Source organism: Lepidochelys olivacea, assembly GCF_965140295.1.
Source record: "Lepidochelys olivacea isolate rLepOli2 genome assembly, chromosome: 21".
Classification (NCBI taxonomy): Eukaryota; Metazoa; Chordata; order Testudines; family Cheloniidae; genus Lepidochelys; species Lepidochelys olivacea.
Window position 1 is genome coordinate 7,899,239 of NC_140431.1, and position 27,790 is coordinate 7,927,028.

General features: G+C 48.6%; 3 protein-coding genes across 6 annotated transcripts in view; all 3 read left to right on the forward strand.

The window, feature by feature from the left end:
* PLEKHA6 (pleckstrin homology domain containing A6) overlaps nucleotides 1-7,054 on the forward strand; it is a 94,112-nt gene extending 87,058 nt beyond the window's left edge. For all 3 annotated transcript variants that reach the window (XM_084611556.1, XM_084611555.1, XM_084611557.1), the window contains one exon: nucleotides 1,597-7,054. The gene's annotated coding sequence lies outside the window, so the exon portion shown is untranslated. The remainder of the gene's footprint in view (nucleotides 1-1,596) is intronic.
* A 2,142-nt stretch (nucleotides 7,055-9,196) lies between these two features.
* GOLT1A (golgi transport 1A) lies at nucleotides 9,197-15,809 on the forward strand. 2 transcript variants are annotated; one of them, XM_084611510.1, is made up of 6 exons: nucleotides 9,292-9,303; nucleotides 10,458-10,498; nucleotides 10,716-10,807; nucleotides 12,193-12,371; nucleotides 12,861-12,924; nucleotides 15,104-15,809. In XM_084611510.1, the coding sequence occupies exons 2-6, from the start codon at nucleotides 10,462-10,464 to the stop codon at nucleotides 15,140-15,142; spliced, it is 411 nt and encodes a 136-aa protein (XP_084467636.1). In that variant the 5' UTR covers nucleotides 9,292-9,303; nucleotides 10,458-10,461; the 3' UTR covers nucleotides 15,143-15,809. The 2 variants fall into 2 exon arrangements, with proteins under 2 accessions (XP_084467635.1, XP_084467636.1); XM_084611509.1 differs by lacking the exon at nucleotides 10,458-10,498 and having other exon boundaries at nucleotides 9,197-9,303.
* Nucleotides 15,810-19,665: 3,856 nt separating this feature from the next.
* KISS1 (KiSS-1 metastasis suppressor) lies at nucleotides 19,666-27,028 on the forward strand. The gene is made up of 4 exons (XM_084611574.1): nucleotides 19,666-19,691; nucleotides 23,276-23,395; nucleotides 24,349-24,644; nucleotides 26,667-27,028. The coding sequence occupies exons 2-4, from the start codon at nucleotides 23,293-23,295 to the stop codon at nucleotides 26,673-26,675; spliced, it is 408 nt and encodes a 135-aa protein (XP_084467700.1). The 5' UTR covers nucleotides 19,666-19,691; nucleotides 23,276-23,292; the 3' UTR covers nucleotides 26,676-27,028.
* The last annotated feature ends 762 nt before the right edge of the window (nucleotides 27,029-27,790 follow it).

Sequence of the window (27,790 nt, forward strand, 5' to 3'; positions counted from 1 at the left end):
AAGCTAGTTTTGCACGTCAGGTTCCAGCTGCTTAGCCAGTGACTTTGACCAGTTCAGTGCTTTGACTTTCTCTAAAACTTCGGCAGTAAACATGCACTGCTTGAATATTATATTTTTTTTAAGTAAATTTAAATTATTTGAATCATCTATAGTAAGTTTAGGCCTGAACGTAGGTTGTCATAATTTCACTTTTAATTTTAAATACATTTATTTTTAAAAAGAATGATGTATTGAATTTAAATTTTTTTAAAATTGATTTAAATTTTAAAAAAGTCCATTTTTAAAATCATTCATTTTTATCCACCGTGCTACACTGCTTTCCACCGGTGGAGGAGCTGGCCCCATCCCTCTTCAGGATCAAGAGTCTTTTCCAGGATTTCTGGGCACAAAGGAAAAGCTAATGGTGTAGCTAAGTTGTACTAAGGGTTCGGTTACGTGGTAGAATGCAGCTGGATGGGAGCATGTGGTTTCTGCCCATTCCAGGACTAAGTGGGTCCTGGCTACGCCAAAGCCATTCCTTATAGCCTACTTTGGCCATGCATTGAATGGAATAAGCTGATGATGTGGGCCAAATTCTCGCCTCACTTAGATCCACTGTAAATTAGAAGTGACCCCAGCTGAAATCCAAGGGTGCAAATTAGAGGAGAAAACAGGCAAGAAAAACGACACATCCTGCACCGAGAGAGACTGGTTCCGTTCACTGCATAGACAAAGCCGTGTAAATAACTGACATTGGGAATGATGGCCATAAACCAAGGAGACAGGATGAGCATGAGCTCCAGAAACCCTTTGCCTCTAGGTAGCAGGTTCAAATCCAGGCCAGGTCAGTAGTGAGTCACTGGAAGCTGTTACAATCTGGTGGCTGTGTGTTGGCCTGCGTGAGATGAGATTGGTGGCTCTCAGTGCAGGTTCTAGTGGACACACAGCACCAAGCTGGCACTGCCTTGTCAGCAGCCTCAGCAGAGATGCTAGGGACTAAATGGCCATGGAAACTGAATTCTCCTCCCATCCCTGGGGGACAGCCCTCCGGGGTTGGGCCGAGGCCCATCAGCAGGGCAGTGCAGGCGGAAAGGCTGCTTGTGCTGGACCTGCTCTGCGGATGAATAGTGGAGCCTGTTTTCCATGGCTGTTGGCCCAGCTCCTGTCACCAGCACTAGAGTGCCTCCAAAATGTCCCTAATTCTTTTTGGTGAAAGTGGCCAGTTACCGAACAACGGCCTTTTCTGCCCTGGGATTTTAGCCATTGGTGGAGCAGCAGCACTGCACACCCCTGGCATAGATACAATTCACCCCAGCGCAGTGTGGTTTGCAGGGGTGCAGAGCCCCCTGGTTTGCACGGGTGGAGATTGGGGCATCCCTCTGTTTACCCTGGCTTTGCACTTGTGCAGCATTTGAGGTGACTGTATCTGGGTTGAATCCTCAGTACAGACCAGGCCTAACAAGGGTCATTTATTTTTTTCAAGAGTGGACAAAAATCCCATTCGCTCCCGAGCGTTCCTGCCCTGGGGCGTGATGCAGGTACAGTTCTGCCACGCTTCCCGGTGGGTGGAGGGCTCGGCTTTCTGACTCCTTCTCCCCTCTCCTCTCTTCCCTCCAGCACAAGCCCTGGCTGCTGTGAACGCCGTGAAGTTCCATGGAGCCACGTTTTAACACACAAACATGTGCGTCCCGACTCGACAACCAAATCTTTCCCCGCTCATCGCTTTTGGTTCTCCCCAAGCCCTGCCGCTAACAACGGTGAGATCGTCCAGGACGAAGATGGTGTGCGTCGGCACCTGTCGCCAAGAGAACATGAGAGCCTTATCCCTGCACTGGTCCCCACAACTGGCCGTGTACCATCCTGGGAAGAAGTGCCATGGGTGGGCTGCCTGCTGGAGCACAGAGTGGCAGAGAGGCGCTGGTAAATCACTGCTCCTGCAATGATGGATGTTTTGTGTGAGATGTATTGCAGTCTGGGAGATGGGCCCACTCCACAGCCGGCGTGAACTTCAGGGCAGGGGATCTGACAGCTACCCACCAGTCTGTTCCATGGCCGGAATATCTCATGGAGGGGATGGCGTCGCACTGGAGGCTGGGGGGTTTTCCCTTTGCTTCCTGCACTGAAATATTTGTCTCCCAAAGCTCGTGTCCTGAAGGGGCTTTTGCATGGGGACCGAGCCGTCGCTGCAGTTGGAGCTTGCTCTTGCCCTCCACTGACGTGAGCACCCTATTTCCATTCTCTGTGCACCTTCCACCTCCCCAGGCCCTGGCCTGGAACGGCTACTAGCATCTTTAATCTCTGGAGCTAGCCACCTGTGCCCAGCCACATTTCTCCACTCACACGCATGAGCATCCACGGGAGGGAAGGAGTGGGCATCTGGGATGGACAGATGGAAACAGGAGCCAAGGAGGGAAAAGGCTCCTGGGCAGAAAATGGGAGAGGTGATGGGATCTGCAAAATTAGGATATAGCTATATCTGTGAAATACTAGTGTTTCCCCTCCCAGGGCGAAGGGTGGTGTGGAACAGCAGGTCTGTGCAATGTATGCGGACATGTAGTAAGGGAATTAGCTGAACGATACAGGGGGACGGGGCTAGGAGAGCCCAAGTGGCTGGTGTTGGTGACCAGGCGAAGTCTTGATGCTTTCTGAGGCCAGGAGGGATCTGTTTGCACATAGAGACAATGAGGAGAAAGGGGGACAGGCTTCAAGATATTTTTTTTTCTTGGACCAGAGCAGGTTCTGGATGGTAGCAACAGGTGCCCTTCCTCAGAGTTTTGTTTTACCCAGTGCAATGCTCATTTCTTGCATTTTTATGGGGATGGGAGTGGGGTGAAATCGAGGGCTGCTGCCCACATACTTAATACTAGATTGGGCAAAATACTGGAGAAATGGCTGAGGGAACAGCACTGTCTCGCTGTCTATGGCATTTCTAGGGCATCTTATCACCTTGGATCTGAGTGCCCCATCTAACCCTTGGTATCTAATTCTGAATGGCCTAGAGTGGACCTAGAGGGGCTTTCCCTGCAGTGGTTTTGGCACGTACTATGTCGATGCTGTCACTGTCTCTTGCCTCCATCTGGAAAGCACTGCCTTGCCCCCAAAATGGAGGGGACACCAGAGCTGTGAGGCCCAAGGGAATAGGAGCATAGCTGGGAGGGGACCTAATCCCTTCAGTTTTCAGGCTAGAAGCCAACTTCTTATGGATGGGACAAGGGAGAAGCTTCCCCATGGACAGGTGATTACATAATTGCCCACTGCAGGGTTGTTGCACCTTTCTCTGAAGCAGCTGCTACTGGAGACATGGGATATTGCACTGGATGGCCCCCTGGTCTGGCAATCCCTGCATAGAGAATAATCCTGCTCTGGGCTTAGGGAAAGGGGCGAGATACCCATCTCTAACTTCTATGGCTTCCTGCTATATTTGCATCTGGAACGGCACGCAGGCAACTGACACTCCTAACTCACTGCGCTGAGACAAGCATGCCCCAGAAGTTCTTTTCTCCTGAAGAACAGCAAGCTAGAATAGTTCCTCTGATGTTTTGGAGTGACTGAGGTCAGGTGTGCATGGTGCTGAGTCACTGCTGCATGGTCTCTCTTCCACGTTCTCCGTTCCTGCAGTACCTTATGAGATGAGCCTGCTCTTCCAGATGTGGCTTCATAGTTTTCTGAATACATTGAGAGAATCATCATCGCAGGGGGACATATCGGGGGTGATGGAAGAGACATAGTTCAGAGAAGCATCCAAGAGATTGTCGGTTCTTCTGAAGCTTGTCAGAACTACCTGAACCATCGGGGTCTGCAGAATCTAGCATTATTTCAGCACTGCTGCTTCCCAACGGGAAGTGAGAAGGTCCATCTAGACCTCAGCTCAGTTCAAGCAATGGTTTGGAGGAAGGAGGTTTCTTATATCTGTCCAAGTTGGTTTCCTTGTCCCTTCTCAAAATTAGGGCTGCATGCAGATGCAAATATATTTTCCACCACGGAGTGGATTTGCAAGTACTCAGCTCGCATTTAGGCATCTAAACACGGGCAAGATTTTTTAAAAAGTGCCCACACCCAGCAGCTCCCGCTGTGATATTGATGGGCAGATTTTCAAAACAGCACTGAAAATCTGGCCACTTATTTTGGTGCTTAAGTGGGAGATGAATTCTTTTGAAATTTCAGTTTTTTGATAGAATGGAATTTTAAAATTCCCAGATCAGAAATTGAGGCCTATGCTCAAAAACAAGACCAATCTGGGTTCAATATGGGCTTGCTTTTGCACTCCAAAATCTACTTTTTCAAGCGCGAAGCTGTGAAATGTTGCTGGCTGTATGCAAAATGATCTGGTGTAAGGAAACTGACCTGAAATAGAAAAGCCCCAAGTGTCAAGCTGTCCCAGTGTTGCTGTGAATATTATCTGAGCTCCTCTGACAAGAGCCCCTCTTCCTATGGACTTTCCAATACAGTTAGATGCCCTGTTCTAACATCGGTCAGTATTGGACTTCTGCACCTGATTCTGCTCTTACCTACACTGGTGCAAGTCAGGATTAACTCAAACGAAGACAAACTGAATTCAGAGCAGAGCATAGGAGTGGACAATCAAGCTCTATACCTTATACTAGAGACTGGGGCTTTGTCAATTCACTACATGGATGAAGAACTGTCTTGTCCCAGCACTTGAAACTCCAGGGGATAGTTCTGAAAAAGGCAATGTGATGTAGATGCGCAATCAAGCTCAATCTATTGCTTAGCTTTCTTTCTCCATTGGCCTGATCCTGATTGGTGCTGAGAACCCACATCTCCAGCTGAAATCTAGAGAGGGTGCAGATGCTCAGCATCTAACAAGATTTCTACTTCTTCCCAGCCATGCCACCAGTTGAGTGAAATGGGACCTGGCTGCCTGCCTGCTGTAGCCTGTGAATCAATTTTTCTTTCTAGTTTGGCAATACACATAAAATCCAAGGAAACAGATCCTCTCTGCCCAATGGGATCTATCTAGCATCTCCCTAGATTATCTGTCTATCTATTTTTAATTTTGGCAATACACAAAACGTCCCAGGAGACAGAACTTTCCCCAGAATCAGATCTATGAATCAATCTTTCTTTCTTTCTTTCTTTTTCTTTTTCTTTTTCTTTTAGCAATACATAGAACATCCCTGGGGATAAAACAGTCCTGCTCCCATAATGGAATCCCAAACAGCCCCTGTTAGCTCATGAAGCTGGCCCTTTATTTTGCTATACATGCCTTAATATATGTTTTATGGAAATTATACATTTATATAATATATATATATATTTGTTTTTCTCTCCTTTTCCGGGTGGTACTGTTTTATGCTAACTTTCTCTCTCTTTCTGCTGGGCTGTTGGCATCAGCCCCGCTGGAAAGTTACAAATGGAGATTCTTTGCCAGTTCATCAGAAAAAAAAAAGACCTATTTAAATATACATATATATATTTTCTGCTTTTATTAAAAGCAAATTTATTTAAAATAAAATATAAAAACTGTAAGTTTTGAGAAATGATGCATTTATTTCCCTGTTACTGAATAGGTAGTGCTCTGTATACGGCCAGGTCCTCAGCTGGTGTAAACTGGCATAGTTCTGAAGTCATTAGAGCGAGGCTGATTTGCAGATGCTGAAAAGCTGGTCCACGAGGCACAGTATGTGAAGACATATAGGACTGTACCCTATTGGGGATTGCAGAGGATGTCTTGCTGGTACACAGCTGTCAATCATGGATCCTTGTGACTGTATGTGGAATTTTTAATCTTGAGTTTCAATGTTACATTTTTACCTCCCTTTTGTTTTTGTGAATGGTTTCTCTGTGATGGTGTGACTAGTGCAGAGGGCTATCGGTAGCCTAGCTGCTAACCTCACCAACACACCCGAAATGTATACCCAAGGGCATAGGCCCCCGGGGAGGATGGTCTCTGCATGGTGGATGTGTCCCCAGACGTAAAATGGGGTGGCTGAACTGAGAAAAATGCAGCCAAGGTAGGAGAACCCCCAGGACCAAACTGGGGTGCAGGAGCTGAGCAGAGGCAGGAGAGAGGTGGATGGTCAGGAGGATTGTTTCTAGCGGCCCAATTGAAAACCCACCAACATCAATGGAAAGACTCTCACTGACATTAGTGGCCTTTGCGTCATGGATGGAACCAAGAGACAACCTGGAGTTCCCACCAGTGTGTCAGCCCCCCAACGGGCTCCCCCTTGACTCTCCAGTCAGTCCAGTCTCCCATCATGAAGAGGGCTCTCCTGCATCTCAGCTCCAACAACATGGTTCCTAGGGGAGGGTATTGTACATTTAAGGGAAGGGGTGGGGGAGCAAGGCAACCCCACTGGTAAGCATCCTTGAAAGGTATAGGGATTCCCACGAAGGACACAGGGAGCTCCTAGAAGAACCTTCCTGGCATTAAGGCATGACCTAGCAGATGTAGAGGGGACAGCGAGGAAACCTCCCCACTAAGCGAATAACAACGTAGTGTCTGTGACCAATCCCTGCTACTGTCACTTTAAGAGTTTCCTAAGTTACAAGTTGTGAGTTCTTGGTGGCATGGCTGAGGATCACAATATTGCAGTATTGTGGAACTGTTTTTAATTATTTTAATTTTTAATTTTATTTTGGTTATTTTTTCATAACACCTTCATATACCAGCAACTCTTGTTAAAAAAACAAAACAAAACAAAAAAAACCTGTTTGCATCAAAAAAAGATCTATTTATGCACATTATTTTGGGGGCGTGGGGTGGGAGGAGTGGCAAAAAATTGATTTTTGCTAGTGTTAGGCAAATAAAACTATCCAAGAAACAATGTGATGTTGGTGTCTTTCTTTCTGTATAAAAGTGACCTTAGATGACAACTACTATAACATTAGATCGAAGAGACCATGGTCAAATGGCTGTCACATTTCAGCAGCTTGAATTCTTCACACCAATCTTCCCAGTAATTAAATCAGTGGTAGTTTGCTTTGTAATTTTCCCAACAGCGTTTGTTTTAGATGTAGCTACTAAAAGATCCAATCTCACACAAGGAAAAAAAATGCATTTGTACTTTGCAAGTTTGTATAAAATAAAAATTGCTGGTTTGTAAATAGATCATTTGTTGAGCTTGTCCTTCTTGCGACTATAGCTAGGGGACGGACATGCTTGGATATATTTAGGGGACCGATTTTCAGAGGTGCTGCAGCTTCCGTTGATGTTGACTTGAGTTGTGGGTCCTTTATTATCATTGGAACAGATCATAATTTCTGTTGTAAGACCTTGTTTGAGTTGAGTATAGCTTTGCCAAACTAACCATTCAGGCTGAAATTTTTTATAATGACTGTCTACCCCAAGCTGATTATTGTTTTAAAGTTTCAGCTTAAAGAGTTTGGCCATTTCAATGAATGAGGCTAGGGGGGAATACGTTGCTTTGCCAATGTTTTAAAAACAAAATTCTAGCATCACCATACTTTGAATGAAGGACTTGAAATTTGGGGTGCAGGTCGCCATGGAGCAGGGGATGTGTCTTTTACATCCATGTGAAATTTCACCCAAATTTGCCTCTGAAAATCTCAGTTCACACATGCTCAGTGGAGATAGAGATATGTTGGAGTTTGGCAGGTAAATTCTCCAAAGACTCCAAAGAGGGGCCCTATGGGAAAAATAGTATATGACCATGTAATTGAAGACTATATCCCACTTCTACACCAGCTCAGCTGCACTGCCCTCTGGGATGGTTATCCTAGAGTTCCACGTACACAGCTCCGTAGCAATGCCTTCTGGGTGATTTTGAAGGACCTTGTGGGAATCCAGATGGCCACCCGAGGGAACTATGGGAGGAGAGGCCAAACTCCCACTATCCTTTGTGGAAACTCCAGAGCAAATCCCACAAGTCCCTTGGCTCCAGCATCATTTCCAAAGAGGGAAACTCAAGCAGGGGACTTCCAACTCTGCTGCCCATGAGAGGCAATTAGTAATGAAAAGTGAGTATGCAATCCATGGCTTAATGGGGATTCTTGAAGGGTAAGAGCTAACTACAGGTTCAGTGGGGAGCAAATCCATACTCATCGGGATGCTCTGAGGGTACAACCCAACTCCAGAAAGCAGTAGGGTGGGATGGAACTGCTCAATGTGAATACATGGGGCAGAAATAGACCTATAGAGGGACAATTGTGAATAGCAAACGCGTCTGAGCATTTCCCAACCTCCTTGCGAATGTTTCACAGACAGAAAAAGAGACCAATTGCTGATGAATAATTAAATTCTCACAAACGATCCCTCCTGCATGTGATGGCTGGAGCCCATGTCTGGTGAATCAGGTGTACGGCACGCCAGAGCACGCTCCCTGCATCAGACAGATGGCAACAGATGTGCCTGGCTGTGTACTTAGCCTCGCACAATAAAGATTCTCCACTTGCTATTCAAACGGGGACTTGCATATGGAATGAGCGCGCTCTGTTCTGGAGCAAGGCTGTGCAGTAGAATAGAGAATCCTGCCACAGCTGAGTCACGGGGTAAGGTTTAACCCAGCAGGATGTGTGCATGAGGTAGACATTGCTGCTCCTTGGATCAATTGGTAGCAGATTTGGGGTCTGGCAATGGGGCAGTTTTCTGGTGGAAAAGAAATTAGCCACATGCTAATTAGAATTAGAGGCAGCAAAGCTTATGTGGCTCAGAAGCACAAGCCCGGTCCCGGAGAAGCGTCAGCTCTCTGGGGCGGAGGCTATCTTTTTGTTCTGTCTGTACAGTGCCTAGCACACAGAATCATAGAATATTAAGGTTGGAAGAGACCTCAGGAAGTCATCGAGTCCAATCCCTTGCTCAAAGCAGGACCACAGTTAGAGCTCCTAGGCACTAAAAACAATACAAAGCAGGGGAGACTCAGGCCTTGCAAATTCTCTTCTTTCGTCCTCATTTACAATGGTGTAGGTCAGATTCGAATCAGGCCCTTGCTAGGCAAGAATGGGCCATTAATAGAGGTCTCTGGGAAGTAGGAACAACAGAGGGGGGCAATACAGAACTCTGCTCTCCCAGGTAACAGTGGTGGCAGAATCCCCTGGGGTACTTTATGCAGAAGACGCTCCGGGTAAATGACCACAGGCCTGTGCTGGTTTCAGAGCGGGGACCTAACGGTGATGAGCGCCACATTTACAGCTGGCCCTTTTAAGGTGATTGCCACTGCTGGGGAGTTAATGATTTGCAGCATGATGAGGTAGGGATTAAAGACCTTTCCAAGGGTCACCGGTTGGGAGCTCGTGGAAGCTGTGGGTCCGCCCCCCTCCCCACCACACCCCTCTCCACACACACCTTGTTTCACTCCAGGCTTATGCCAGGAAAGATGGTGTCTCTCACGGAGTTTCAGAGTGAGTAAAGGAGGCAGCCTCAGGGGGGTTGGTTGTTAACTCGTCAGTGATACTTGGTGAACCTGGAGAACAGCCTGGCTCAGAGGCTGGGGCTTATCTGCTCCGTCCAGTGTGCGATGCTGCCACGGCCGGAGCTCAGAGCCAAGTCTGGGCTGGAGCTGGAGATTGCTCTGTCAGCACCGGTCACAGCAGATCAGGGAGTGTCAGAGGCAAACTGAACTACTGTCCTGCCCCTGCCCCAAAGACCCTGCGTCTGGTACTGTCCCTGCAAACCTTGATGGCTGTTTGTCAACACCACAGAAACACCATTCCACAGAAGAGGGAAACATGGATTTCGCGGCTCTGCAGAACCCCTAACTCACCACAACTGGCAGCGTCTGCTCAGATGAGGTCTGGGCCTACAATGCCAAGGCCGGGGGGTGTAGATCAAGGGTGAGCTGGCAGTTCTTGAGGTTTGGAGTGGGGGAGCCCAGGACTGGCATAGCAGTGGGCTGTGGGTCAGGATGGAGAGGCGCTGGCAGAGCTAGTGGGGGAGAGCTCAGGCCTGGAATAGCAGAGGGGGGCTGTGGGTCAGGACTATGGGGCATTGGCACAGGTGGGGGTGTTTGGGGGGAGCTCAGGCCTGGAATAGCGGGGGGGGGGGCTGTGGGTCAGGACTATGGGGCATTGGCACAGCTGGGGGTGTTTGGGGGGAGTTCAGGACTGGAATTGCAGAGGGGGGTTATGGGTGAGAGCCATTGGCAGAGCTGGGTGTGTTGGAGGTTTGCTGAACCTGCCCTTCTCTCAGCACTGTTAGTGAGCGCCAAATCTCCCTGCAGAAGACAATAAGTGAGTAACTCATGCCCTGACACACACAAGGTTTGCTGGTGCCTCCTGGGTTTTCAGATCAGCTTCTCATTGCTCTAAACTCCCACGACATCCCATCCTTAGCTACTGTTTGGCTGATAAATAAGTTGGAGAGCCCTGGGCCTGACCCAAAGCCCACTCAAGGCAATGGAAGACTTAGTGAGTCCAGAGCTTTGGATCAGCTCCATTTTGAAGAGGGTGGGGATTAGGAGGTGACCCCTGCCATATGGAAACCACTTCACATCTTTTCAGGAAATCATTTTCCTAGTTCCAGCTGGTTTAACATCAGACTGTCTCCTTCTCCCTAGATACATGTGGGGAGAGAGGCGCTCCGAGTCCAGGGTGATGGGTGAGCTCTCAAAAACCTACAATAGATAGAAATTGTCTTGACGTGTTTCTAAATATTTGACGCAACCCACAAATTAAACTTCCTTGCTGAGGTGGTGATGCAAAGAGGAACCACAGGGGAGGATTTGGTGACCTAAGCTGGCACCATCCAACACTTCCTTCGTAGTAACTACATCTGGCTGCTGTGCTCCTAATTGCTGACCCTCCATCTGTTGCAGAGATTGGTGTCGGCCTTGTGGGCTTTGGCCTATTTTTCATCTTTTTTGGGGTGCTCTTGTACTTTGACTCAGTGCTGCTGGCCTTTGGAAACGTGAGTACCTCAAAACCTTGATCCCCTTCCTTGCCACTCCTGAGGGCAAAATATAGCACTAGGACAGGGGCCCAGACACCACAAACCCTCTGCAAACAGTCACAGCTCCCATGGTGAAGCGTGCTAGCCCTTTGGCCCTGTACAGCTTCCTATTATGAGAGGAACAGGGCTAGTCTCTGTTCAAATCCCACTCAGGTTTGTGTGACATAAACTTGCTGGGTTTCAGTCCAGCTGTACTGGTGTCCCCATCCTTACACTCACCACAACTGGTGCTAACTGATCCCCTTGTAGGCAACCTTGAAAGAGAAGCCAAGAATCTAATCACATGGAGACTAAACTATTATCTCCCTATGGGGGATGCTCCTTCCCAATCAGGGTTGAGACACATGGTGTGGGGGACTCTCGTATGGTGCAGCCCATACCTGTGGGCGGTAAACCGAGCAGTTCAGTCTCCAGGGAAGTCAGCCCAGCACCTCTCCTCCCAGAGACTAAAGTCCTTCTAAAAGTTGTCTTGAATTTACAAATAAAAAGAACTAAGGGCTTGTCTACACGTGGAAGTTCATTCAGATTCAGGTAGGGTGTAAATTTAAAGTGGATTATCTATTCCTGATTAACTCCATGGATGGATGCTTTTATTCTAAAGTAGTTTAATCCATTTCCAGAGTGGATTAAACTAATTTGAAATAAGGCACTCTTACTCTGGGATAAGAGCATCAGTGCATGGCATGAATTAGGAAGAGTTAATGAGGAATAGCTATTCTGGAATAACTCTCCACATAGACGAGCCCTATAACATGAACACGGTTTCATTCTCATGATATATCAGAGATGTTTCCTTCTAACACTGAGGGGATCAGCTGGCATCAGAATTCTACCGCAGTCAGTGCGATCCTAGTGGGGCTCTACTGGTAGGACTGTAACAACTACAGTGGGGTAATGATACTGACCTCCTTTGATATCTACTAATGCAAAATGCTGTGTAAGACCTAGGTATTATTATAACTGAGAGCAGAATTTAGCCCTTCATTCTCTTATCTACTGCATTTCTGTTGTGTGGGACTTAGGCCAGAAATGCAAGCCTGTTGCCTTACTGCTTTATTACAGCGGCTTTCTCCTGGAGCTGCTATGGTGGAACTAAGCCTTCTGTGGCTTATATGCATTGTCCTTTGTAAGGGTTACATGGATTGCAAAAGCAGGCAAGTAGGCTGCTGCGTTAACTTGATGGATGGTGCCTGGGTGATGGGAGAGGGGGATGCCCATGTCAGCTGAAGGGTTCTCTTTGATGCACACAGGAAAGAGGAGCTAAAGTCGACGAATGAATGAAGGGAATGTGTAGACCTTCTGTCCTCTAACAAGTCCTGTGCAACTCCATTTCCTCCGCTTAGCTCCTGTTCCTTTCTGGCTTGGCCATCATCATCGGACTGAGAAGGACTTTCAGCTTCTTCTTCCAGAAGGAAAAGCTAAAGGGCACCAGCTTCTTCCTGGGAGGCATTCTCATTATGCTCCTGAGATGGCCTCTTCTGGGCATGTTGCTGGAGACCTATGGCTTCATCACCCTCTTCAGGTGACTTGTTCTCTAAATGCCTTTAGTTTTGGCCTTTGCCAATAGCCTTGCTAGGGTAACTGGCAAAACTCCATCGGTGTGGAGCATTGTGGGTGCAAGAGGCTATCAAGGAAACCCCATTCTCATTCCCTTAAGGAATTCCTTAGCAAGCATCCAAAGCTCCCCAGAAAGCCACACAAATGTCACAGGATCAACTCCCCTGTTGTTTGCAAGGCTCTGATTTCAAACACTGTGAGCCAAAAGAAATTCTACCAGGCCCCATATCCGTACCAAATGCACATGGCCGCTTGTGTGCTGGCAACAACAGGGAAAACCTGGCAAGCAGCTGGATGGGACAATATTTCCCAGCTAGTGAAAGCTCACAGGAACTTTTTAGACCTGGGTTTACTTTACCCAGTTATAGATCATGGGGAAAATCCTTCCCCGACCCTAAATCAGCCTTCCTCAGCTTCCACCAAGTGATTAACAATGATCTTTGTTTTGCTCCAGGAATTTTTTCCCAGTCATCCTTGGATTTCTGGGAGCTTTGGGAAATATTCCACTGCTGAGCAAGGTAAGCAGGGCTTTGGGGTTGGATTTCGTGCAGAGTCGGGGGCTTTGGTTTTGCAAGGTACTGGCAGAAGATCCCAGTAAGGATACTGGACCAAATTCTGAACTGGTGTAAATCGACAGATCTTTATTGACATTTCCAAAGCTTCACAGATTTACACCTCCTGAGAATTTGGCCCATTCTCCTCTCACACTGGCTTCACATCTCGTTTGATGTGATTTCAAATGAGTCACTCCTGATTTACAGGTGAAAGGGAGAGGAAAATCTGGTCAAAAGAGGCAGTTTCATTTCTGCCCTCAGTTACACTTGAATTGTTTGAATGTCTGTGTCTCGCAGACATAATTTAACACAGACCAAGTGCAAGTTTTTAAGAGTTGGGATTTTAAAAAGTCTTCAGATTTGATGTTCCTTCTCATCCGATGTTAATTCTTCCAGAACGTCTCTTTTTCTCCTGCTATTCTGCTGCCGACTTCGTTAGCTGATCTTCCGTCTTCTGTAATGATGCTTCCTAAGTAACAGTAATTTCTCACGTGTTGTACAGCTGTGTCACTCGCTGGAATCTTGCGTGTTTTCCCAGGATCCTTGCATATCACCATAGTTTTTGCCTTGTCCACATTCAACTCTAGACTCTCATTGATATTAGAATTGGTCAAAAAATTGTGAAAAATATTTGACAATTTTTGTTGAAATGTCACCAACAGGAACAGTTTTGACCAGCACTAATTCATAGGCAACAATGTGTATCTGTTTGCCAGAGGTCTGGACTGTATCTTCTGTGTAGAAAAAAGTCTTAAACTGTGAATACAGAGTTGCTGAGGAGACGGGTTGTACTCAATAGCAAATAGCATCAGGACTTCAACTGGTCATTCCTTGTTACAATGCCAACCAACTTTGAAAGCTGCTTTTAACTACCTGAGAGGTGGTTCCAAAGAGGATGGTTCTAGACTATTCTCAGGGGTAGAAGATGACAGGACAAGGAGTAATGGTCTCAAGTTGCAGTGGGGGAGGTTTAGGTTGGATATTAGGAAAAACTTTTTCACTAGGAGGGTGGTGAAACACTGGAATGCGTTACCTAGGGAGGTAGTTGAATCTCCTTCCTTAGAAGTTTTTAAGGTCAGGCTTGACAAAGCCCTGGCTGGGATGATTTAATTGGGGATTGGTCCTGCTTTGAGCAGGGGGTTGGACTAGATGACCTCCTGAGGTCCCTTCCAACCCTGATATTCTATGATTCTATGATTCTATGTCCTGGGGCAAGTCTGGGAGAGACTGACACTGTCCTGGACAAATATTGTTGAATTAAGTTTAATACCTTTGTGGTCCATTTCTTCAAAATGCAGTTGTGCCTGGATTATTGTGGGATTGTACGTAATTTCTCTAGAAGCCTGACCAATTAAATCTCTGAAAGTATTAGAAACTTCAAAGGGCTTTGGAGGACAATCTCTCTGATGTGGCTATCCTGGAAAGTATTTGAGAGGAAGGAAATGCAAATTCTCCCCTAGGAAACCAGCTTTTTGAAGCTATGTCCTGGGGAGCAAGACTCTTCCCCCCCCCCCCTTTCTAGTGGTTACTTGCTCCTGGAAACTTGAGATCAAAGACCCTTAAACTGTATAATAGATGGACTAAACTTTACCTGAATGTGCGAGTTCTGAATTGAGGCTGAATTTGAACTTGTGACCACAGAGGAGCCCCTCTTTATGGGGTTTTGAAGGACAAATTAGCCACCAGAGCCCATTGGAGTGATCTCTGGGAAGCTTATTAGCATGTATGTTGGTTCCTTTTTGTTTTTAATACATTTTCTCTGTAATGCTTTCACCTTAAGGATAAATCAGCTTGCATCACAAGCTGTATGGTAGCTTACCTGCGGGCAGATACACTGTTCTAGTGTCTGAAGAGGAAGCAAGGAGTTCTGCTTAAGCAGTCTGTCTTTTCCTGGGAATAGCACAGTGAAGGCAGGGAACCGCTCAGCCTGGGAATACCTCAGTCAGAAGGGAGAGACGCGGGGCTCCACCCAAGAAAGGCAACAAGCTGGGAAGCCGGAAGCCTGCCCGTGGGTGCCCTTGCTGAATCTCTAAGGGAAATACAGGCACAATTGTGCTGCAAAGCAAGAGTCACTGTTATGTTCAGCCCATTGTACAGCACGCTGGAGTTTATTACTGCTGCTAATGAATTGTCATTGTTGCAGCTATTCCAGAAACTAGGAGACGCCAGCTCCTTGGTGTGACCTGGAAGAGTTTCCAACAGCTAGTGGAGATAAGGTCACCTGCTATAGACACCCGGATCCCTGGGCAGCTGGCTGTCATTGCACAGACACTAATCTGCAGTCTCTCCAAGCCAAGAGCCACCTGGACTGGACATGCTCTTTTATTGTGTGACGGAAGAAGCTTGGAGCCAACAGATCCTGCTACCAATTGACCCCAAAATCCAAATTGCTCTCAGTCAGACAGATCTGGCGGAGATTCTCACCTTCCCATGAGCTACGCTGGAATGAGTGAATTTCCCAAGCCAGATGGTTGTGCAAGTTGTTGATTTACTCTTTTGTCAGGTCCTCATGAGAGTGAAATTGTATGTAGATTAAAAAGCACATCTGAGATAACATTGCACCCTTGTCCCATTAGAAGGACATGCTGCTGTTAACACATTGCTCAGAGTGTTAATATGTCCCCATTCTGATGGCTGCTCCATACAGGGTAGGAGCCTATAGCCTACAACTCGGAGGGAGAGGACTTATTCCTTTAGCTCACGTCCGCTAGATCAAAACCAGTTCAGGTATGTCTACACATGCTGCAGTCACACCTCCTGGCCGCAGTGTAGACATACCCTGTATGTGTAGCTCTCAGGAATCACTCTGGACAAAATACCTTATTAAAAGCTCTTCTTGTTCTTTTTCATGGGGGAGTTTTATTGTTGTGTTTTTTCCTGGAGAGGGTCAGGAAGAGGTGGGAAACAGGCTTTCCCAGCCCTTGAAGGGCTCTGACAGAAACAAAAATGAAACAGGGAACTTGGAAAGAAGCTGCCAGATTCCAGTGGGTGTTTAAGCACAAAGCTAAAAACAAGGGTCATGTCTGATGCCTCCGGGGTGAGATGGGAAGCGATGCAGAGTGTCTAGGGAACATTGAGTCCTGCAAGGCCAATGAGCACCTCAGACCCTGTCTCATTCCTATAAATGGGAAAGATCTGGTACAAGAGACACATTCTGATGCTATGGTTTTAATCCTGGTTTTGTAATATTTTAAAAATCACTACGCAGCAGGTGCTCAAATTGCTGACTACAATAATGTTCCTCTCTGGTCTCTGAGTCTTAGCTGTGAAACAGTGAGCTGCATTCTCTGGCCGAGCAGTCCAACTGCTTACATTGTGCCTTTTGTAAAAGCTCAAGGCGCCTTTCCGAACCAGAGTTTGCTCCCATCGAAGTCAGTGGCAAAAGTTCCTCATCACATTAAACTGTACAGGATCAGGCTCTTAAAGGGCGTTGTGGCATTCAGTACGAAATAAGGTGAAGTCTCATTCCCTGGGCCAACCCACTGATGGCGCCAGCTCCTTGAGGCCGGATTCTGCACCCCACTGCAGCATGTTGGGGAATTCTCCTAGTGCAGGAGTGACATAGCTTAGGGGCGCGGCAAAAGCCGCGGGGGAATGATCAGAGAGCTCTGTGCTCCATCTCTTCTGGGCTGCAGAACAGCCATCAGGCAGCCATGCAAGGAGGCCTTAAAGGCCGAGGGCTGCTCTAACTTACTGCAGAGGTCACCTGCATGTCTCTGGAGCAGCCTAGGATCTGGGAGGTACCACGGAGTTATAAAGCTACCCTGGAGCTCCCCCTGCCTGGACTGCTCTTCCCACGGGGCACAGCACAGAATCTGCCCCTTAGCATGCAGCCGCTCTCAGAGAGGGCAGGGGAAGTTGTGAAAACTCCTGTTAAGCCCCATTAACATTTCATGACCCGATCCAGGGAGAGTAAATTACCCTTTTCGTGTGCAATGACCATGAGAAACCAAATGAGATTTGGGGCCATTAATTAATAAAGAGCTGCAGAGGGGTGAGCAGGTGGTTGCGGGGGAGAGAACACAGCCGTAGACAGATGATTACTTCCGATAATTATCTCTCATTTTTTAAAGGCCATTCTGCTGCCAAACAGGAGAAAGCTGAGCGAGGAGGAATGTACTGTATTGGAAGCCCAGATGCCAAGCCGATAGCTCATGGCTGATGTATTGAGAAGTAGGGCATGTTCTTTTCAGTCCACCGCTGGCTGCGGATGCTATGATTAAGTGCTAAAGGACTTCAGAAACAATGGGGCCTCTCCGGAGCCCGCATGGAAGCTGGAGGCCACGAATATGGCTGAGGACACATGGGGAAGCAGGAGGAGTGAACCCATCTTGTCTTCTATGAGGCAGGTTCCACAGACAGTGGTGCATGGGGGAAAGGACAGGCAGAGCGCTAAGCTGCTGCTGGAACAAGGCCAGATCTGCCGCTGGTGTAATTCTGCGCGGATCCGTTGGAAGTTAATGGAGTGATGCCGACATACAACAGCTGAGAATCTGGCCCCGTTACCTTGCATTCTAACGCAGCGGTGATCATAAGATCGCATCCTTAGTCGAATGTTCTCGCTGACTTTGGGCTCAGCCTTGTCTTAAGCCCTTGCCTGGCTGCCTGTTGGCTGTTCTGCCGCCCGAAAAGCCAGAGCACTGAGCACTCTGGTCATTCCCCCTCCCACCCTGTTCTTATGCAAAGGGCTGCACAAGCCCTGTGTTGCCCAGCACGGGGTGAGGGGGGGGGGCGGATTGCACGAGGCGCTGCGGTGGGGGCCAGCAGGGTACGAAGTGCAAGGTCATGGGCTAGGAAGCTCCCCAGCACCCCCAGTTCAAGCCCAGCCTTGTTGCATTGGGACAGAAAAGCAGCTACATCTCAGAGTGCTGTTTGGTGGCCCCGGTGTGGAATGAGTGTGTTGGGTCTCAGGCCGGTTCCTGCTGGCCGGGCATCTCCATCACAAACAATAGCAACCCATGGGCTGTCTCAGCAAAGAGGCAGCTGAATATTGAAGCAAGCAGGGGCACTTAACAGCCCTCTTTTGGCAAGGTGCCATGGAGGGCAAAAGGAGCACGCACTCTCCCATCTCTCACCCTCGAGGGCACATTCTTAGCTACCCTAGTTCTAAGGAGGCCACAAAGCCAATCCTGCTGGCTCCCTTCCTGCAGGTGACAGTCACATCAACTTGTCCTATCATTGGCAAGAGCAGGGCACACAGAGGTGGGCAACTCCCACTCCCTGGCCACTTGGCATTGCCTCTGTGCGGTGGGTCCCTCCTGAATCCCCAGTGCTCCACACCACTGGCCCTCTGCAGCACTGACAGCAGCTTCATATCCAGGGTCAACTCCCAGGACTTGCCCGAGTAAGCCCTGGGTATGGGCTACTAGACTTGCCCCTCACCCAGAGACTAATGGAGCAGCACGTCTCTGTGGTTCTATAGCTGTGCAATATCTCTATGAAACTGAGCTAGCTGCTGAATTCCTCCATGGCCATTCCCAGGGAAGCCTTGGGCCTGGTGTGATGGGAGCGTCAGGTTATGGGCAGCTCAGCTGGCTTCCTTGGGAGCCTCTCACTAGAGCTTGCTGTTCCCCCCGCGTGCCCTGTTAAAACGGCTCGTATTCATTAGGTGCATCTCCTTGAGAAAGAAGGAGAAAATACATGAGGGACCTTGACTGATGCAACTCATTGTGATCTAGGCCCTCTGGAGACCGTCCTGGGAGTCGGCAGGCCATGGCAAATGGTATTGGTTTGTGGGAGCATATTGTTTAACAGCAAGGCCATCCACAATGGAGCTTCCGTCTCCTTACTTGGAGGTCACTGTAGGTTCTTTGCTTTGCTTCCTGTGGCCTCGTCAGTGCTAAGGCCATTTCCACCCTATTTTGAGGATGAAAGTGATGCCTAAGTGCTGAGCCGGCACTCTGAACTGGTGAATTTTAGCCCATGTCTCTTTATCCCGTAGATTTCTTTAAATAACAAGCTTTAGTTTGAAGCCTCTTAGCTCCTGCCACTGCTGGCTGCAGCCATGCTCTCTGGCATCCCGGGGCTGTCCAGCTCTGAGAATAACATGGGGCGTGAAGCTGTTAGGGCATTTTCCACCCAACCGTTGTTTGGCTGCAGAATGCAGAAACCGGAGCTTTGCAAAGCAGGGTGAGTGAGTGTCGACACCTCTTCTGACTTGACACACGTTTGGGGAAGAAGGCTTGGAAATTGCTGGAACAGCCCGTTGTGACATTCTGCAAACCAGGAAGTTATGCCAGTATAGGTACATTGGTATAGCCTCTGTAGTATAGATGTACCCTGAGTGAAAAGGAAAAGAGTCTGGGGGGGGGGGGAGGGGAGCCAGATCCCCAGCTGGTCTAAATCAGTGTAGCCTTGTTGAAATCAATAGAATTAGGCCAGTTTATACCAGCTGATGATCCTGCCCAGAGAGAGGCAAGTTGCGTTCTCTTGTTTAAAGTGCTGTATAGTAAAACTGAATGTCACAGCAATAAGCAATCAAGAGAAGAAGAAAAGTGGCAATTTTCTGAAGTGAAATGGCTGGGAGGGTGGGGGGAAAGCAGAGGTGGGCCCAAGCCTTGCTGACATCACAACCAGCCCCTATAATAAGGGGGAGAGGTTTCTACTGAAGATGAGAGAGATCCAGCCAGCCAGGGCAGCTGCTCACCTTCTTTGTAAGGGACCAGAGTGGGGAGAAGTGTCTCATCAGTTGCCTCCCACACTTTGCACACGAAGGTCCAAGAGCAGCAGAGGTAAGTGGAGGATAAGATCTCATAACAACTAAGCTGTGGTTCATTTTTCATTTCTCCCCTGATGAAAATTTGGGTTCGCTTTTCATGGAAACTTTTTAAAATTAAAACCCAAATGTCCTGTTTTCGGGGAAGGGTATGTTGAATTTTGGTCAAGGAAAGAGACAGATTTTAAATGGTCAAACTCATCCTCATCGTCATCAAATAGAATATGATCATGCTTTGTGCTTTGGTAGTAAAAGGACCCCAAGCTCTCGAGGAGTTAGACACTGTTTGATCTCTAGGGTTTTCCCAGACAGCAAAATGGTTTTCCGCACCATTGTACAGATGGGGAAACTGAGGCACAGAGAAGGGAAGCAACTCTCCTCAAAATCACCCAAGACTGTTGCTAACACCAGTTCTGTTGCACCGGGGGAAGCAACACTGAGCATGAACATAGCCCAGGCTCCCGCCAGCATTTGAAACACCGTGTTGTCTAACCGTGTTCAAAATCAGGCTAGTCAAAATGGAACTTAAAACACTGGTAGCAGCAGGTGACTCCCTACGTTGCTACCACTGATAGATATGAATTGGTGTTAGCAAAAATGGGAATTTTTCAAAATGTCCCCAGTGTAGACCAGGCTACAATGAGCTGGGGGCGGAGTCTTGGGCTTCTGGCTCCCGTTCCTGCGTTGGCTTTGCCCCAAGAGCATGGAATTGCTTTTGGACCCTGCCATGAGGAGCAATTTGGGGCTAAAACTAAACACTTTGGGTGGAATCCTGACTCCGTAGAAGTCAATGGCAAAACTCCCACTGACTTCAGTGAGGCCAAGATTTCACCCTTTAATGTCTCCCTTGTCTGCATGACCACTTGCTCTTACACCTCAAATATTTAAAGTAGCTCGAAGAGGAATTTTGCAGGGACTGTCAGTCCAACAAATTTCTCCACATTTACAGTCGTGTGTGCATGTATGTTGCTAAGTGGAAAAATGATCACATAAGCCTGTGTTTCTTATGTTTTCTCAAGAACTCCAAAGACCTAGAAAGGAATAAGAATCATTCAATCTAATTTTAGGATGTTCCTGCATGTCCTAATTACCCTGTGTATCAAGGCTCTTTTTTTTGATTGTTCGGATCTGCCCTCCGTTAAAAGGGAGCATGTGCACTTTGAGGAAATGCAGCGTCCTTTTTCTTTAGAAGATAGGGACAGTTTCCTGGAATTGATTAAAAGCCCATTTGACGTCTTGTAAGATGCAAGGGAGCAAACGAAAAGGGTGAGCAGCCCTGTTCGTTCCAGATAGGCTGCTCTGTTTAGAGAGATATGGAAATAAAATATCAGCCGGTTGCTGTGATCCGTAGCAGGTGACAGACCAAAGTGTCTCAATCAACCAGGAGAAATTGCAGTGTTAGCCTGATGCAGTAAACTTGGGGACTCCTTAAGATAAGCACATTAACTCCACTAACAGAGCACAGTGAAGGGTCCAAGGACCGACGAGAATTCTTTGTGCAGTTTAGTTAAGGGTCCTTATTGCCAACAAAGAGTGCGGGATTGGCAGCCCTGGAGATGAGTCTCTTTATTTATGATGACAGGTTTCAGAGTAGCAGCCGTGTTAGTCTGTATCCGCAAAAAGAAAAGGAGTACTTGTGGCACCTTAGAGACTAACCAATTTATTTGAGCATAAGCTTTCGTGAGCTACAGCTCACTTCATCAGATGCATTCAGTGGAAAATACAGTGGGGAGATTTATATACACAGAGAACATGAAATAATGGGTGTTACCATACACACTGTAACCAGAGTGATCAGGTAAGGTGAGCTACCCATTGTTTCATGTTTTCTGTGTATATAAAATCTCCCTATTGTATTTTCCACTGCATGCATCCAATGAAGTGAGCTGTAGCTCACGAAAGCTTATGCTCAAATAAATTGGTTAGTCTCTAAGGTGCCACAAGTCCTCCTTTTCTTTATGATGGCAGTAGCGCCTAGAAACCCAGTCCTGGCCCAGGACCCATTGTACTAGGTGCTGGATAAACACAGAACAAAAGGATAGTCCAGGGATGCTCCAGGAAGCTCACAGTCGAAGGTGAGATGACAGTCGGAGACAGACAGATGGGAGAGCATAAGAAACAGACCGAACGGGCCTGATTTTTCAGAGGTGCCAATTCACCAGCAGCTCCCGCTGGCCTCGCGTAGGGCTCTGGGTGCTCGGTGTTTCTGAGAGTCAGGCCCAGAAGTTCATCAGCTACAGAACAGGTACAGCAATGCAAGCTTCCCCCACCCCCCCAGGAACGAGCCTCAATTCTGAGCAGCAGGCGTCCCTTGCCAGTGAGAGAATTCAGGCCTGTGTTCCATTCCAGCCCGCGGGCTGCGTTGCTACCTTGTTGATGCTGCCAGTGAATGGGAGCCGGCAGCGATGACATGTCTATGCGGTTAATTGAAGGAACAGGGCTGAGTTAGGGCTGTCGGCTCGTATGGGCCACTGAAGAGCCCCAACAGCCGCCGACGGAAAGAAGGACGTCCCTGTGGTTAGGGGGCTGCCTTGGAACGTGGGGCATCCAGGTGCCATGCCCAGCTCTGCCACTCCCTGGGCGCCCTTGGTCTCTCTCTGCCTCAGTTCTCCCTCAGTAACATGGAAATAAAAGATTGCGAGACGTTCAGATCCTACCAATATGGGGGCCAGACAAGTACCTCAGCTTAAGAGAGACAGGCAGGATTCAAATTCGTGGCCTAGACATAAAAGGCGTCATGGGTAAAGGTCTCAAAAGTGTGTAAGTCCCATTTCCAAAAGCAGCTTCGGCCCCCACCAGCCTAAGCCTGGTATGTCCCAAGGGACTTCACCATCTCCTTTTCCTCCTCTCTCCCGGCCACCTCTCGTTTCAGCAGGGAGCCCTTTGTAGCTGCCTTTGGCATTACTCTGCTGCATCACTGACTCCCACCTGCAGGGACGGGGGTGTTTTTTGATGCATCTTTGGCTGGGCTTGCTTGCTGAGCACATCTTTCATCTGACCATATTGATCCCCTTGTTCAAAGGCTCCGTACGCTGTTAGCCACTCCCTGTAGCCTTTATCACCGCTCCTGTAGCTGCTGGCAGGTGGATGAAAGGGAGGGGGGTGGCCGTCCTGCCACCTTCGTCCCTGTTTTGCTTTGTATCCAATCAAAACCCCTCTGTAAGGCGCCGATCCCACACGCATGTCCCGTGCATCGTGTGCTTCGCTTTGTGCAGGGGAACAGCCCTGTTAATTTTGGGGGGAGACAGATGGGGCGGGGATGGGGAGGGGGGATGAAGGGTGTCTGAATGCCTTGCATCTTGGACTCAACTCTATAGTCTACTCACAATTCCCTGCAAAAGGGGGAGCCATTTTCAATTTTACTCAGCTGAGCTTGCTATTTCCAGCAGAGTGACACTGCAGTGATTCCACTGCAGAGCACAAAGCCACCCCGGGTTTGTATCTGTGTCACCGAGAGCAGGCTATAGCCCAGAGACTCTCCCTTTAAAGAGCTCTGTTTAAAGAGCAGAATGTTCCTGGAGATTGGAAACCATCTGACCAATTGTTGTTGTTTTCTTCTTCCTTCCTCTGTGTTCTCTTCCCCTTTGTCTGATAATTCAGGTCTGGGCCAGCCCGGGATGAATCCCTTGAGCTCCATGCTCCTGCTTCTCTTCTTCTCCAATGCTCTGTTCGGGGAACCCACAGAAAGATATCTCCCCCTCTGGAGCCCTCGACACACAGGTAGTGCGTCTGCTCGTGGAGATCCTGCATTGAGAGCCACTCCCTTGGAATCAAAAGGGTCACGTCTCCCAAAGAGGTTGTGTGAGCTTGGTGCAGAGCCCCGGCACCTCGGGGCTTGTCCAGTTATGAAAGTACAAAAATTGCTTGAGCCCGGGCACCACTTTCATTACAAATTAAGCACTGCTGGTTGTTAATTGATGCCTTGAGGCCAGGAGCCCATTGTGCCAGGGGCTGTACAAACACAGAACAGAGAGACAGTCCCTGCCCCAAACAGCTTCCATGTTTTTAAAAATTAAAAATGTTTTTATTTGGTCAGGTGTAACTGTTCAGGCTGCCCTCAGTCTAAATGAATCTGATTTTCAGAGGTGCTAAGCACCCACAGCTCAAGTGAAAGGCACGGGGAGCTGCAGGTGCTCAGTCCCCTTCCCCCCCCCTGAAAAACAAATCCCCGAGGGCTGCATTTTCAGAAGAGCTCAGGGCGAGATTTTCAAATGCTCAGGGCTCCCACAGTTGGGGCCTGATTTTTCCGAAGTGCTCGGCATATTGGATGCAGAGCTCTTTTGACAATAGGATCCATATTCAAGTGCCTGTGAGCTCTTGGGGACAGAGACTGTAGGTCTGTACAGCACCGAACACATTGCTAAATTTCCAAAGCTTGGCGGGTGAATGTGGGGAGCAGGATGGAGAGGAGGCAAAGAGAGGGAGTTGGGGGAAATGTGGGGGTAAGATTACGGCAGGCCCTGGACGACGAGAGGCAGCCAGTGAATTCTTTACTATTAGTTGTTTGGATTGCAGTGGTGCATAGGAGCCCCAGTCATGCACCAGGACCTCATGTGCTGGGTGCAGTGCAGACGCAGAACAAAAAGACAGACCCTGCCCCAAAGCCTTTGCCACTGGTGTGTCTGACGCTGACCACTTTCCCTCATCAACTCTGTCTGCGCCTGTCTCTGTAGGTGACCATTTCAAACACCTGGCCAGCCCGGCCCACGGGGATCAGGCCATTCCTTGCTCAGAAAGCAAGCCCAGCCCTGGGAAGGCAGAACCGAAATCCGTGCTGCCCCTGCTGTGCAAGCCTCAGGAGGAGAGCCAGGTCCAGCTGTGGCAAGGGATCCATCCGGCCAGGAGCAGAGCCGTCTCTGTCCCCCAGGGCTCGCCGCTCATGGAGCAGGAGAAAGATCTCTCCGCCTACAACTGGAACACATTCGGCTTGAGATATGGCAAGAGGCAAGCGGCCATCGGGGAAGCCAAGGTGAAAATATTGTGACACCAAGGAGCAGCTGGAGCTGGGGGTGAGGGTGGGGGGATCAATTGCGGCAAGTGTAGCTTTATGATGGATTCTCCAGCATTCTCTGCTTTCTGTCCTAAGGGTGCAGGAGGAAGGCATGGGGTGGGTTGGAGGGGGATGGGGGGGTGCTGATATGCAGCACGGCCATAACTTTCCAGAGGGATTGGGAGAGTTTCTGTTTGGCGGGAGGGAGTCAATCTGAGATACCTCAGGCCTGATTTTCTGAGGGGGCCAAGCACTCACAGTTCCCATTGACTTCAGTTTGATTTGTGGGGTGCACCACATCTGCAAAAACCAGCCCCAAATCGTCATAAGTGTTGCTAGCCTCTGTTTGCCAGAAGCTGGGGATGGGTGACAGGGGATGGATCACTTGGTGATTCCCTGTTCTGTTCATTCCCTCTGAAGCCCATGGCATCAGCCACTGTCAGAAGACAGCATACTGGGCTAGATGGACCTTTGGTCTGACTCAGTCTGGCCGATCTTATGAGTTTGGGCACTTAAAAAATGGAGGATCTTCAAATCAGAGGGCATTGCTGAAAATGTTGGCCCCAGAGGCATATGTGACCGCAAGGCTGAAGTCAGAATCAAATTGGTATAGATGGTGCTGCATGGGTAGTTTCTGTAAAGGCTCAAGTGTAGGGACATCCTTGCCCAAGAGCCTGATCTGCTAAGACCCCCCAGGGCCTCTTTCTCTCTCAGTCCTCGCACAGGGCCTGATTCTGAGGAACAGCGACGCAGGAAGCTCGCCAGTCCTGTAGCATTCTGAGCATGGCGTTTTCAACAGTGGAAGGACCCCTGTGGGTCACCCAGATCTCACATTTGGACAGTGAAATCGAACCAGGTCCATACATACCAACGGGAGGGCCCACAGGGGGACTTGGTTTAGATGTTCCATTGTGGAGCCCACTTCCAGCCCTGAATGTGCAGCATGCTTTTGCACACATTCTCCCTTTGATGCACACATGGTATTCAGGTGTCTGGTTGGTTGACTAGCCCCCATCATCCCCTGTATATGAACCAGTCCACACCTTCTGGGAGTCTCAAAATTTTTCATTGCGTGGCCCACATCTTAGAAGAGAAAGAGTGACTCCTGGTTGCGTCACATCCCATCCCATTTGCGATTCTACAGACCACTTCCCGCCCTGTTTGTAGAAACACAGGGATTGCCAGACTGAATCAGACCAGGGTCCATCTAGCTCAGTACGCTGTCTCTGATGCCTCAGAGGAAGGTATAAGAAACCTTGCCACAGGCTAATGTGGAATAATCTGCCCCACATATTAGGTCTCTAATAGTTGAGAGGAGATTGGCTTAAGCCCTTAGGCATGAGGTTTAATGTCCCTTCCAAAATTGTTAGCCTCAATTATAACTCTGGATATTCTTTTTAAATCTTGCTCATTTTTGGCCACACCCTGTGGCAATGAGTTCCGGAGTCCAACTGCGTGTTGTGTTCAAGTGTTTGTTTCCTTTAATCCCTTTAGAATTTGATTGACTGGCCCCTTGTTCTTGTGTAATGGAGCAGGAAGGATCAAAGCTCCCCATCTCCCTACTATTCATTATTGAATATACTTTTACCATGCCCCCCTCATTCACCTCCCTTTTAAGCAACACCCAATCTCATGGACCTCTTCTTCTCCCAGCTGCAGTTGTGTAATGTCCCTGTAGCAACCACAGCAATTGCTCATATAATGCAGTGCCCCTGGGTGTGACGTTGGCAGCAAACCTGGGCCTTCTGGATCTCAAAGCACATAATCAGAGCTTCATAAATAATAGTTACATGGAGCCTGCTCACGGTGCACTTGCCTAGCGTGGATCAGGTGCGCTCCAAACTCCCACTGAAGTCCACAAGGAATGCGGAACCAGGCTCCACATTTGCTGGGATGGGAGCTCTCAGCTCAAGAATCTCTGAACCCTCCAGTGTAGAGGGATGAAGGATTGAGATTCTTCTTCCCCCTTCATTGTTCCCTCATGTTGGCTCTGATTTCCAGGGGTGCTGAGCACACAAAACGGAGTCAGCTGAAGTCACTGAGAACTGCAATGGGCCCATCCTGGCTACCAAGCCTTTGGCATTTAAATACTCACGAGCTCTTGGATGAAACGTGTTGTGGCCCTTGGCATTAGTCAGTGTCCCAGCAATTCTCGCAGACCTATTATTGAACCTGATCCTTACTTGGGCTCTACTCACTGAGTGATGCCTGAGGATACTCTGAGTAAGGATTCTAGGGATAAGGTCCGCTGTAAATAAGTCCCCAGGTGGACACTTGATTGTACCGTTTGCTAAGCTTTTGGGAAGCAAGAAGGGGGAAAGGCTGTTTTAGAAGTCACCCCTTGTCATCCGAGTTTTTCTGTGGGTGCCTGTGATTCTCTGACATGGTTCAATAAAGGCAGCTCTATCTTCCTCCTCTGTGTGTTGTCAAATCCTCTCCCCTCAGGGCGCTGTCAGCAGCACGTTAGGCATTTTATAAAAAGTAGCGTCTTGATCAGTAAGAACTGCGATGCCCGGAGCAAAGGCGCAGCCAACTAAAATATCCTCCAGCCATCAGGGCTGTGCAATGTGCTTTGCAAACAGACGGGCAGGGCGGGGAGACTTGAGTACTCCTACAGCACCACGATGGCTGGATACATGTGTGATGAACCTGCTAAGCAGGAGACCACTCCTGTTGGAACCTTCCCCACTGTACAGCGGAGGAAGGACTCCGGCAGGAGGCACTTTTGGGAGGCCGTAGCCACGTGGCTAGCCCGGAGGTGCAGAGAAGCCGCACACGGAGAGGAATTCCCAGGAGCTCTGCGCAGAGCCGCATGTGAAACAGGCTGCAGCTATCAGATGTTACAGCTGGATGAAAATCTGTGCGGGACTTTACGGGGAGCAGTGATGACTGGGTAGGGAGCCCGTGCAGAGGGGCCCCAGTGAGAGAGACACCACTAAGTGATCCTGGCCTGGATGCCTGCTTGCATAGAGACTGGACTGGAGAGGGCACCCCAGGCACTAGCCCTGAGGAGCTTTGACTCTCCATTGGCCAGCCCCCGGGACTCAAACAGGAACCGCTAGAGCTCACTTTGGACTGTAACCGTTTAAGCCACTGGACCTAAGGCATCTGCAACCTTTCCCTCT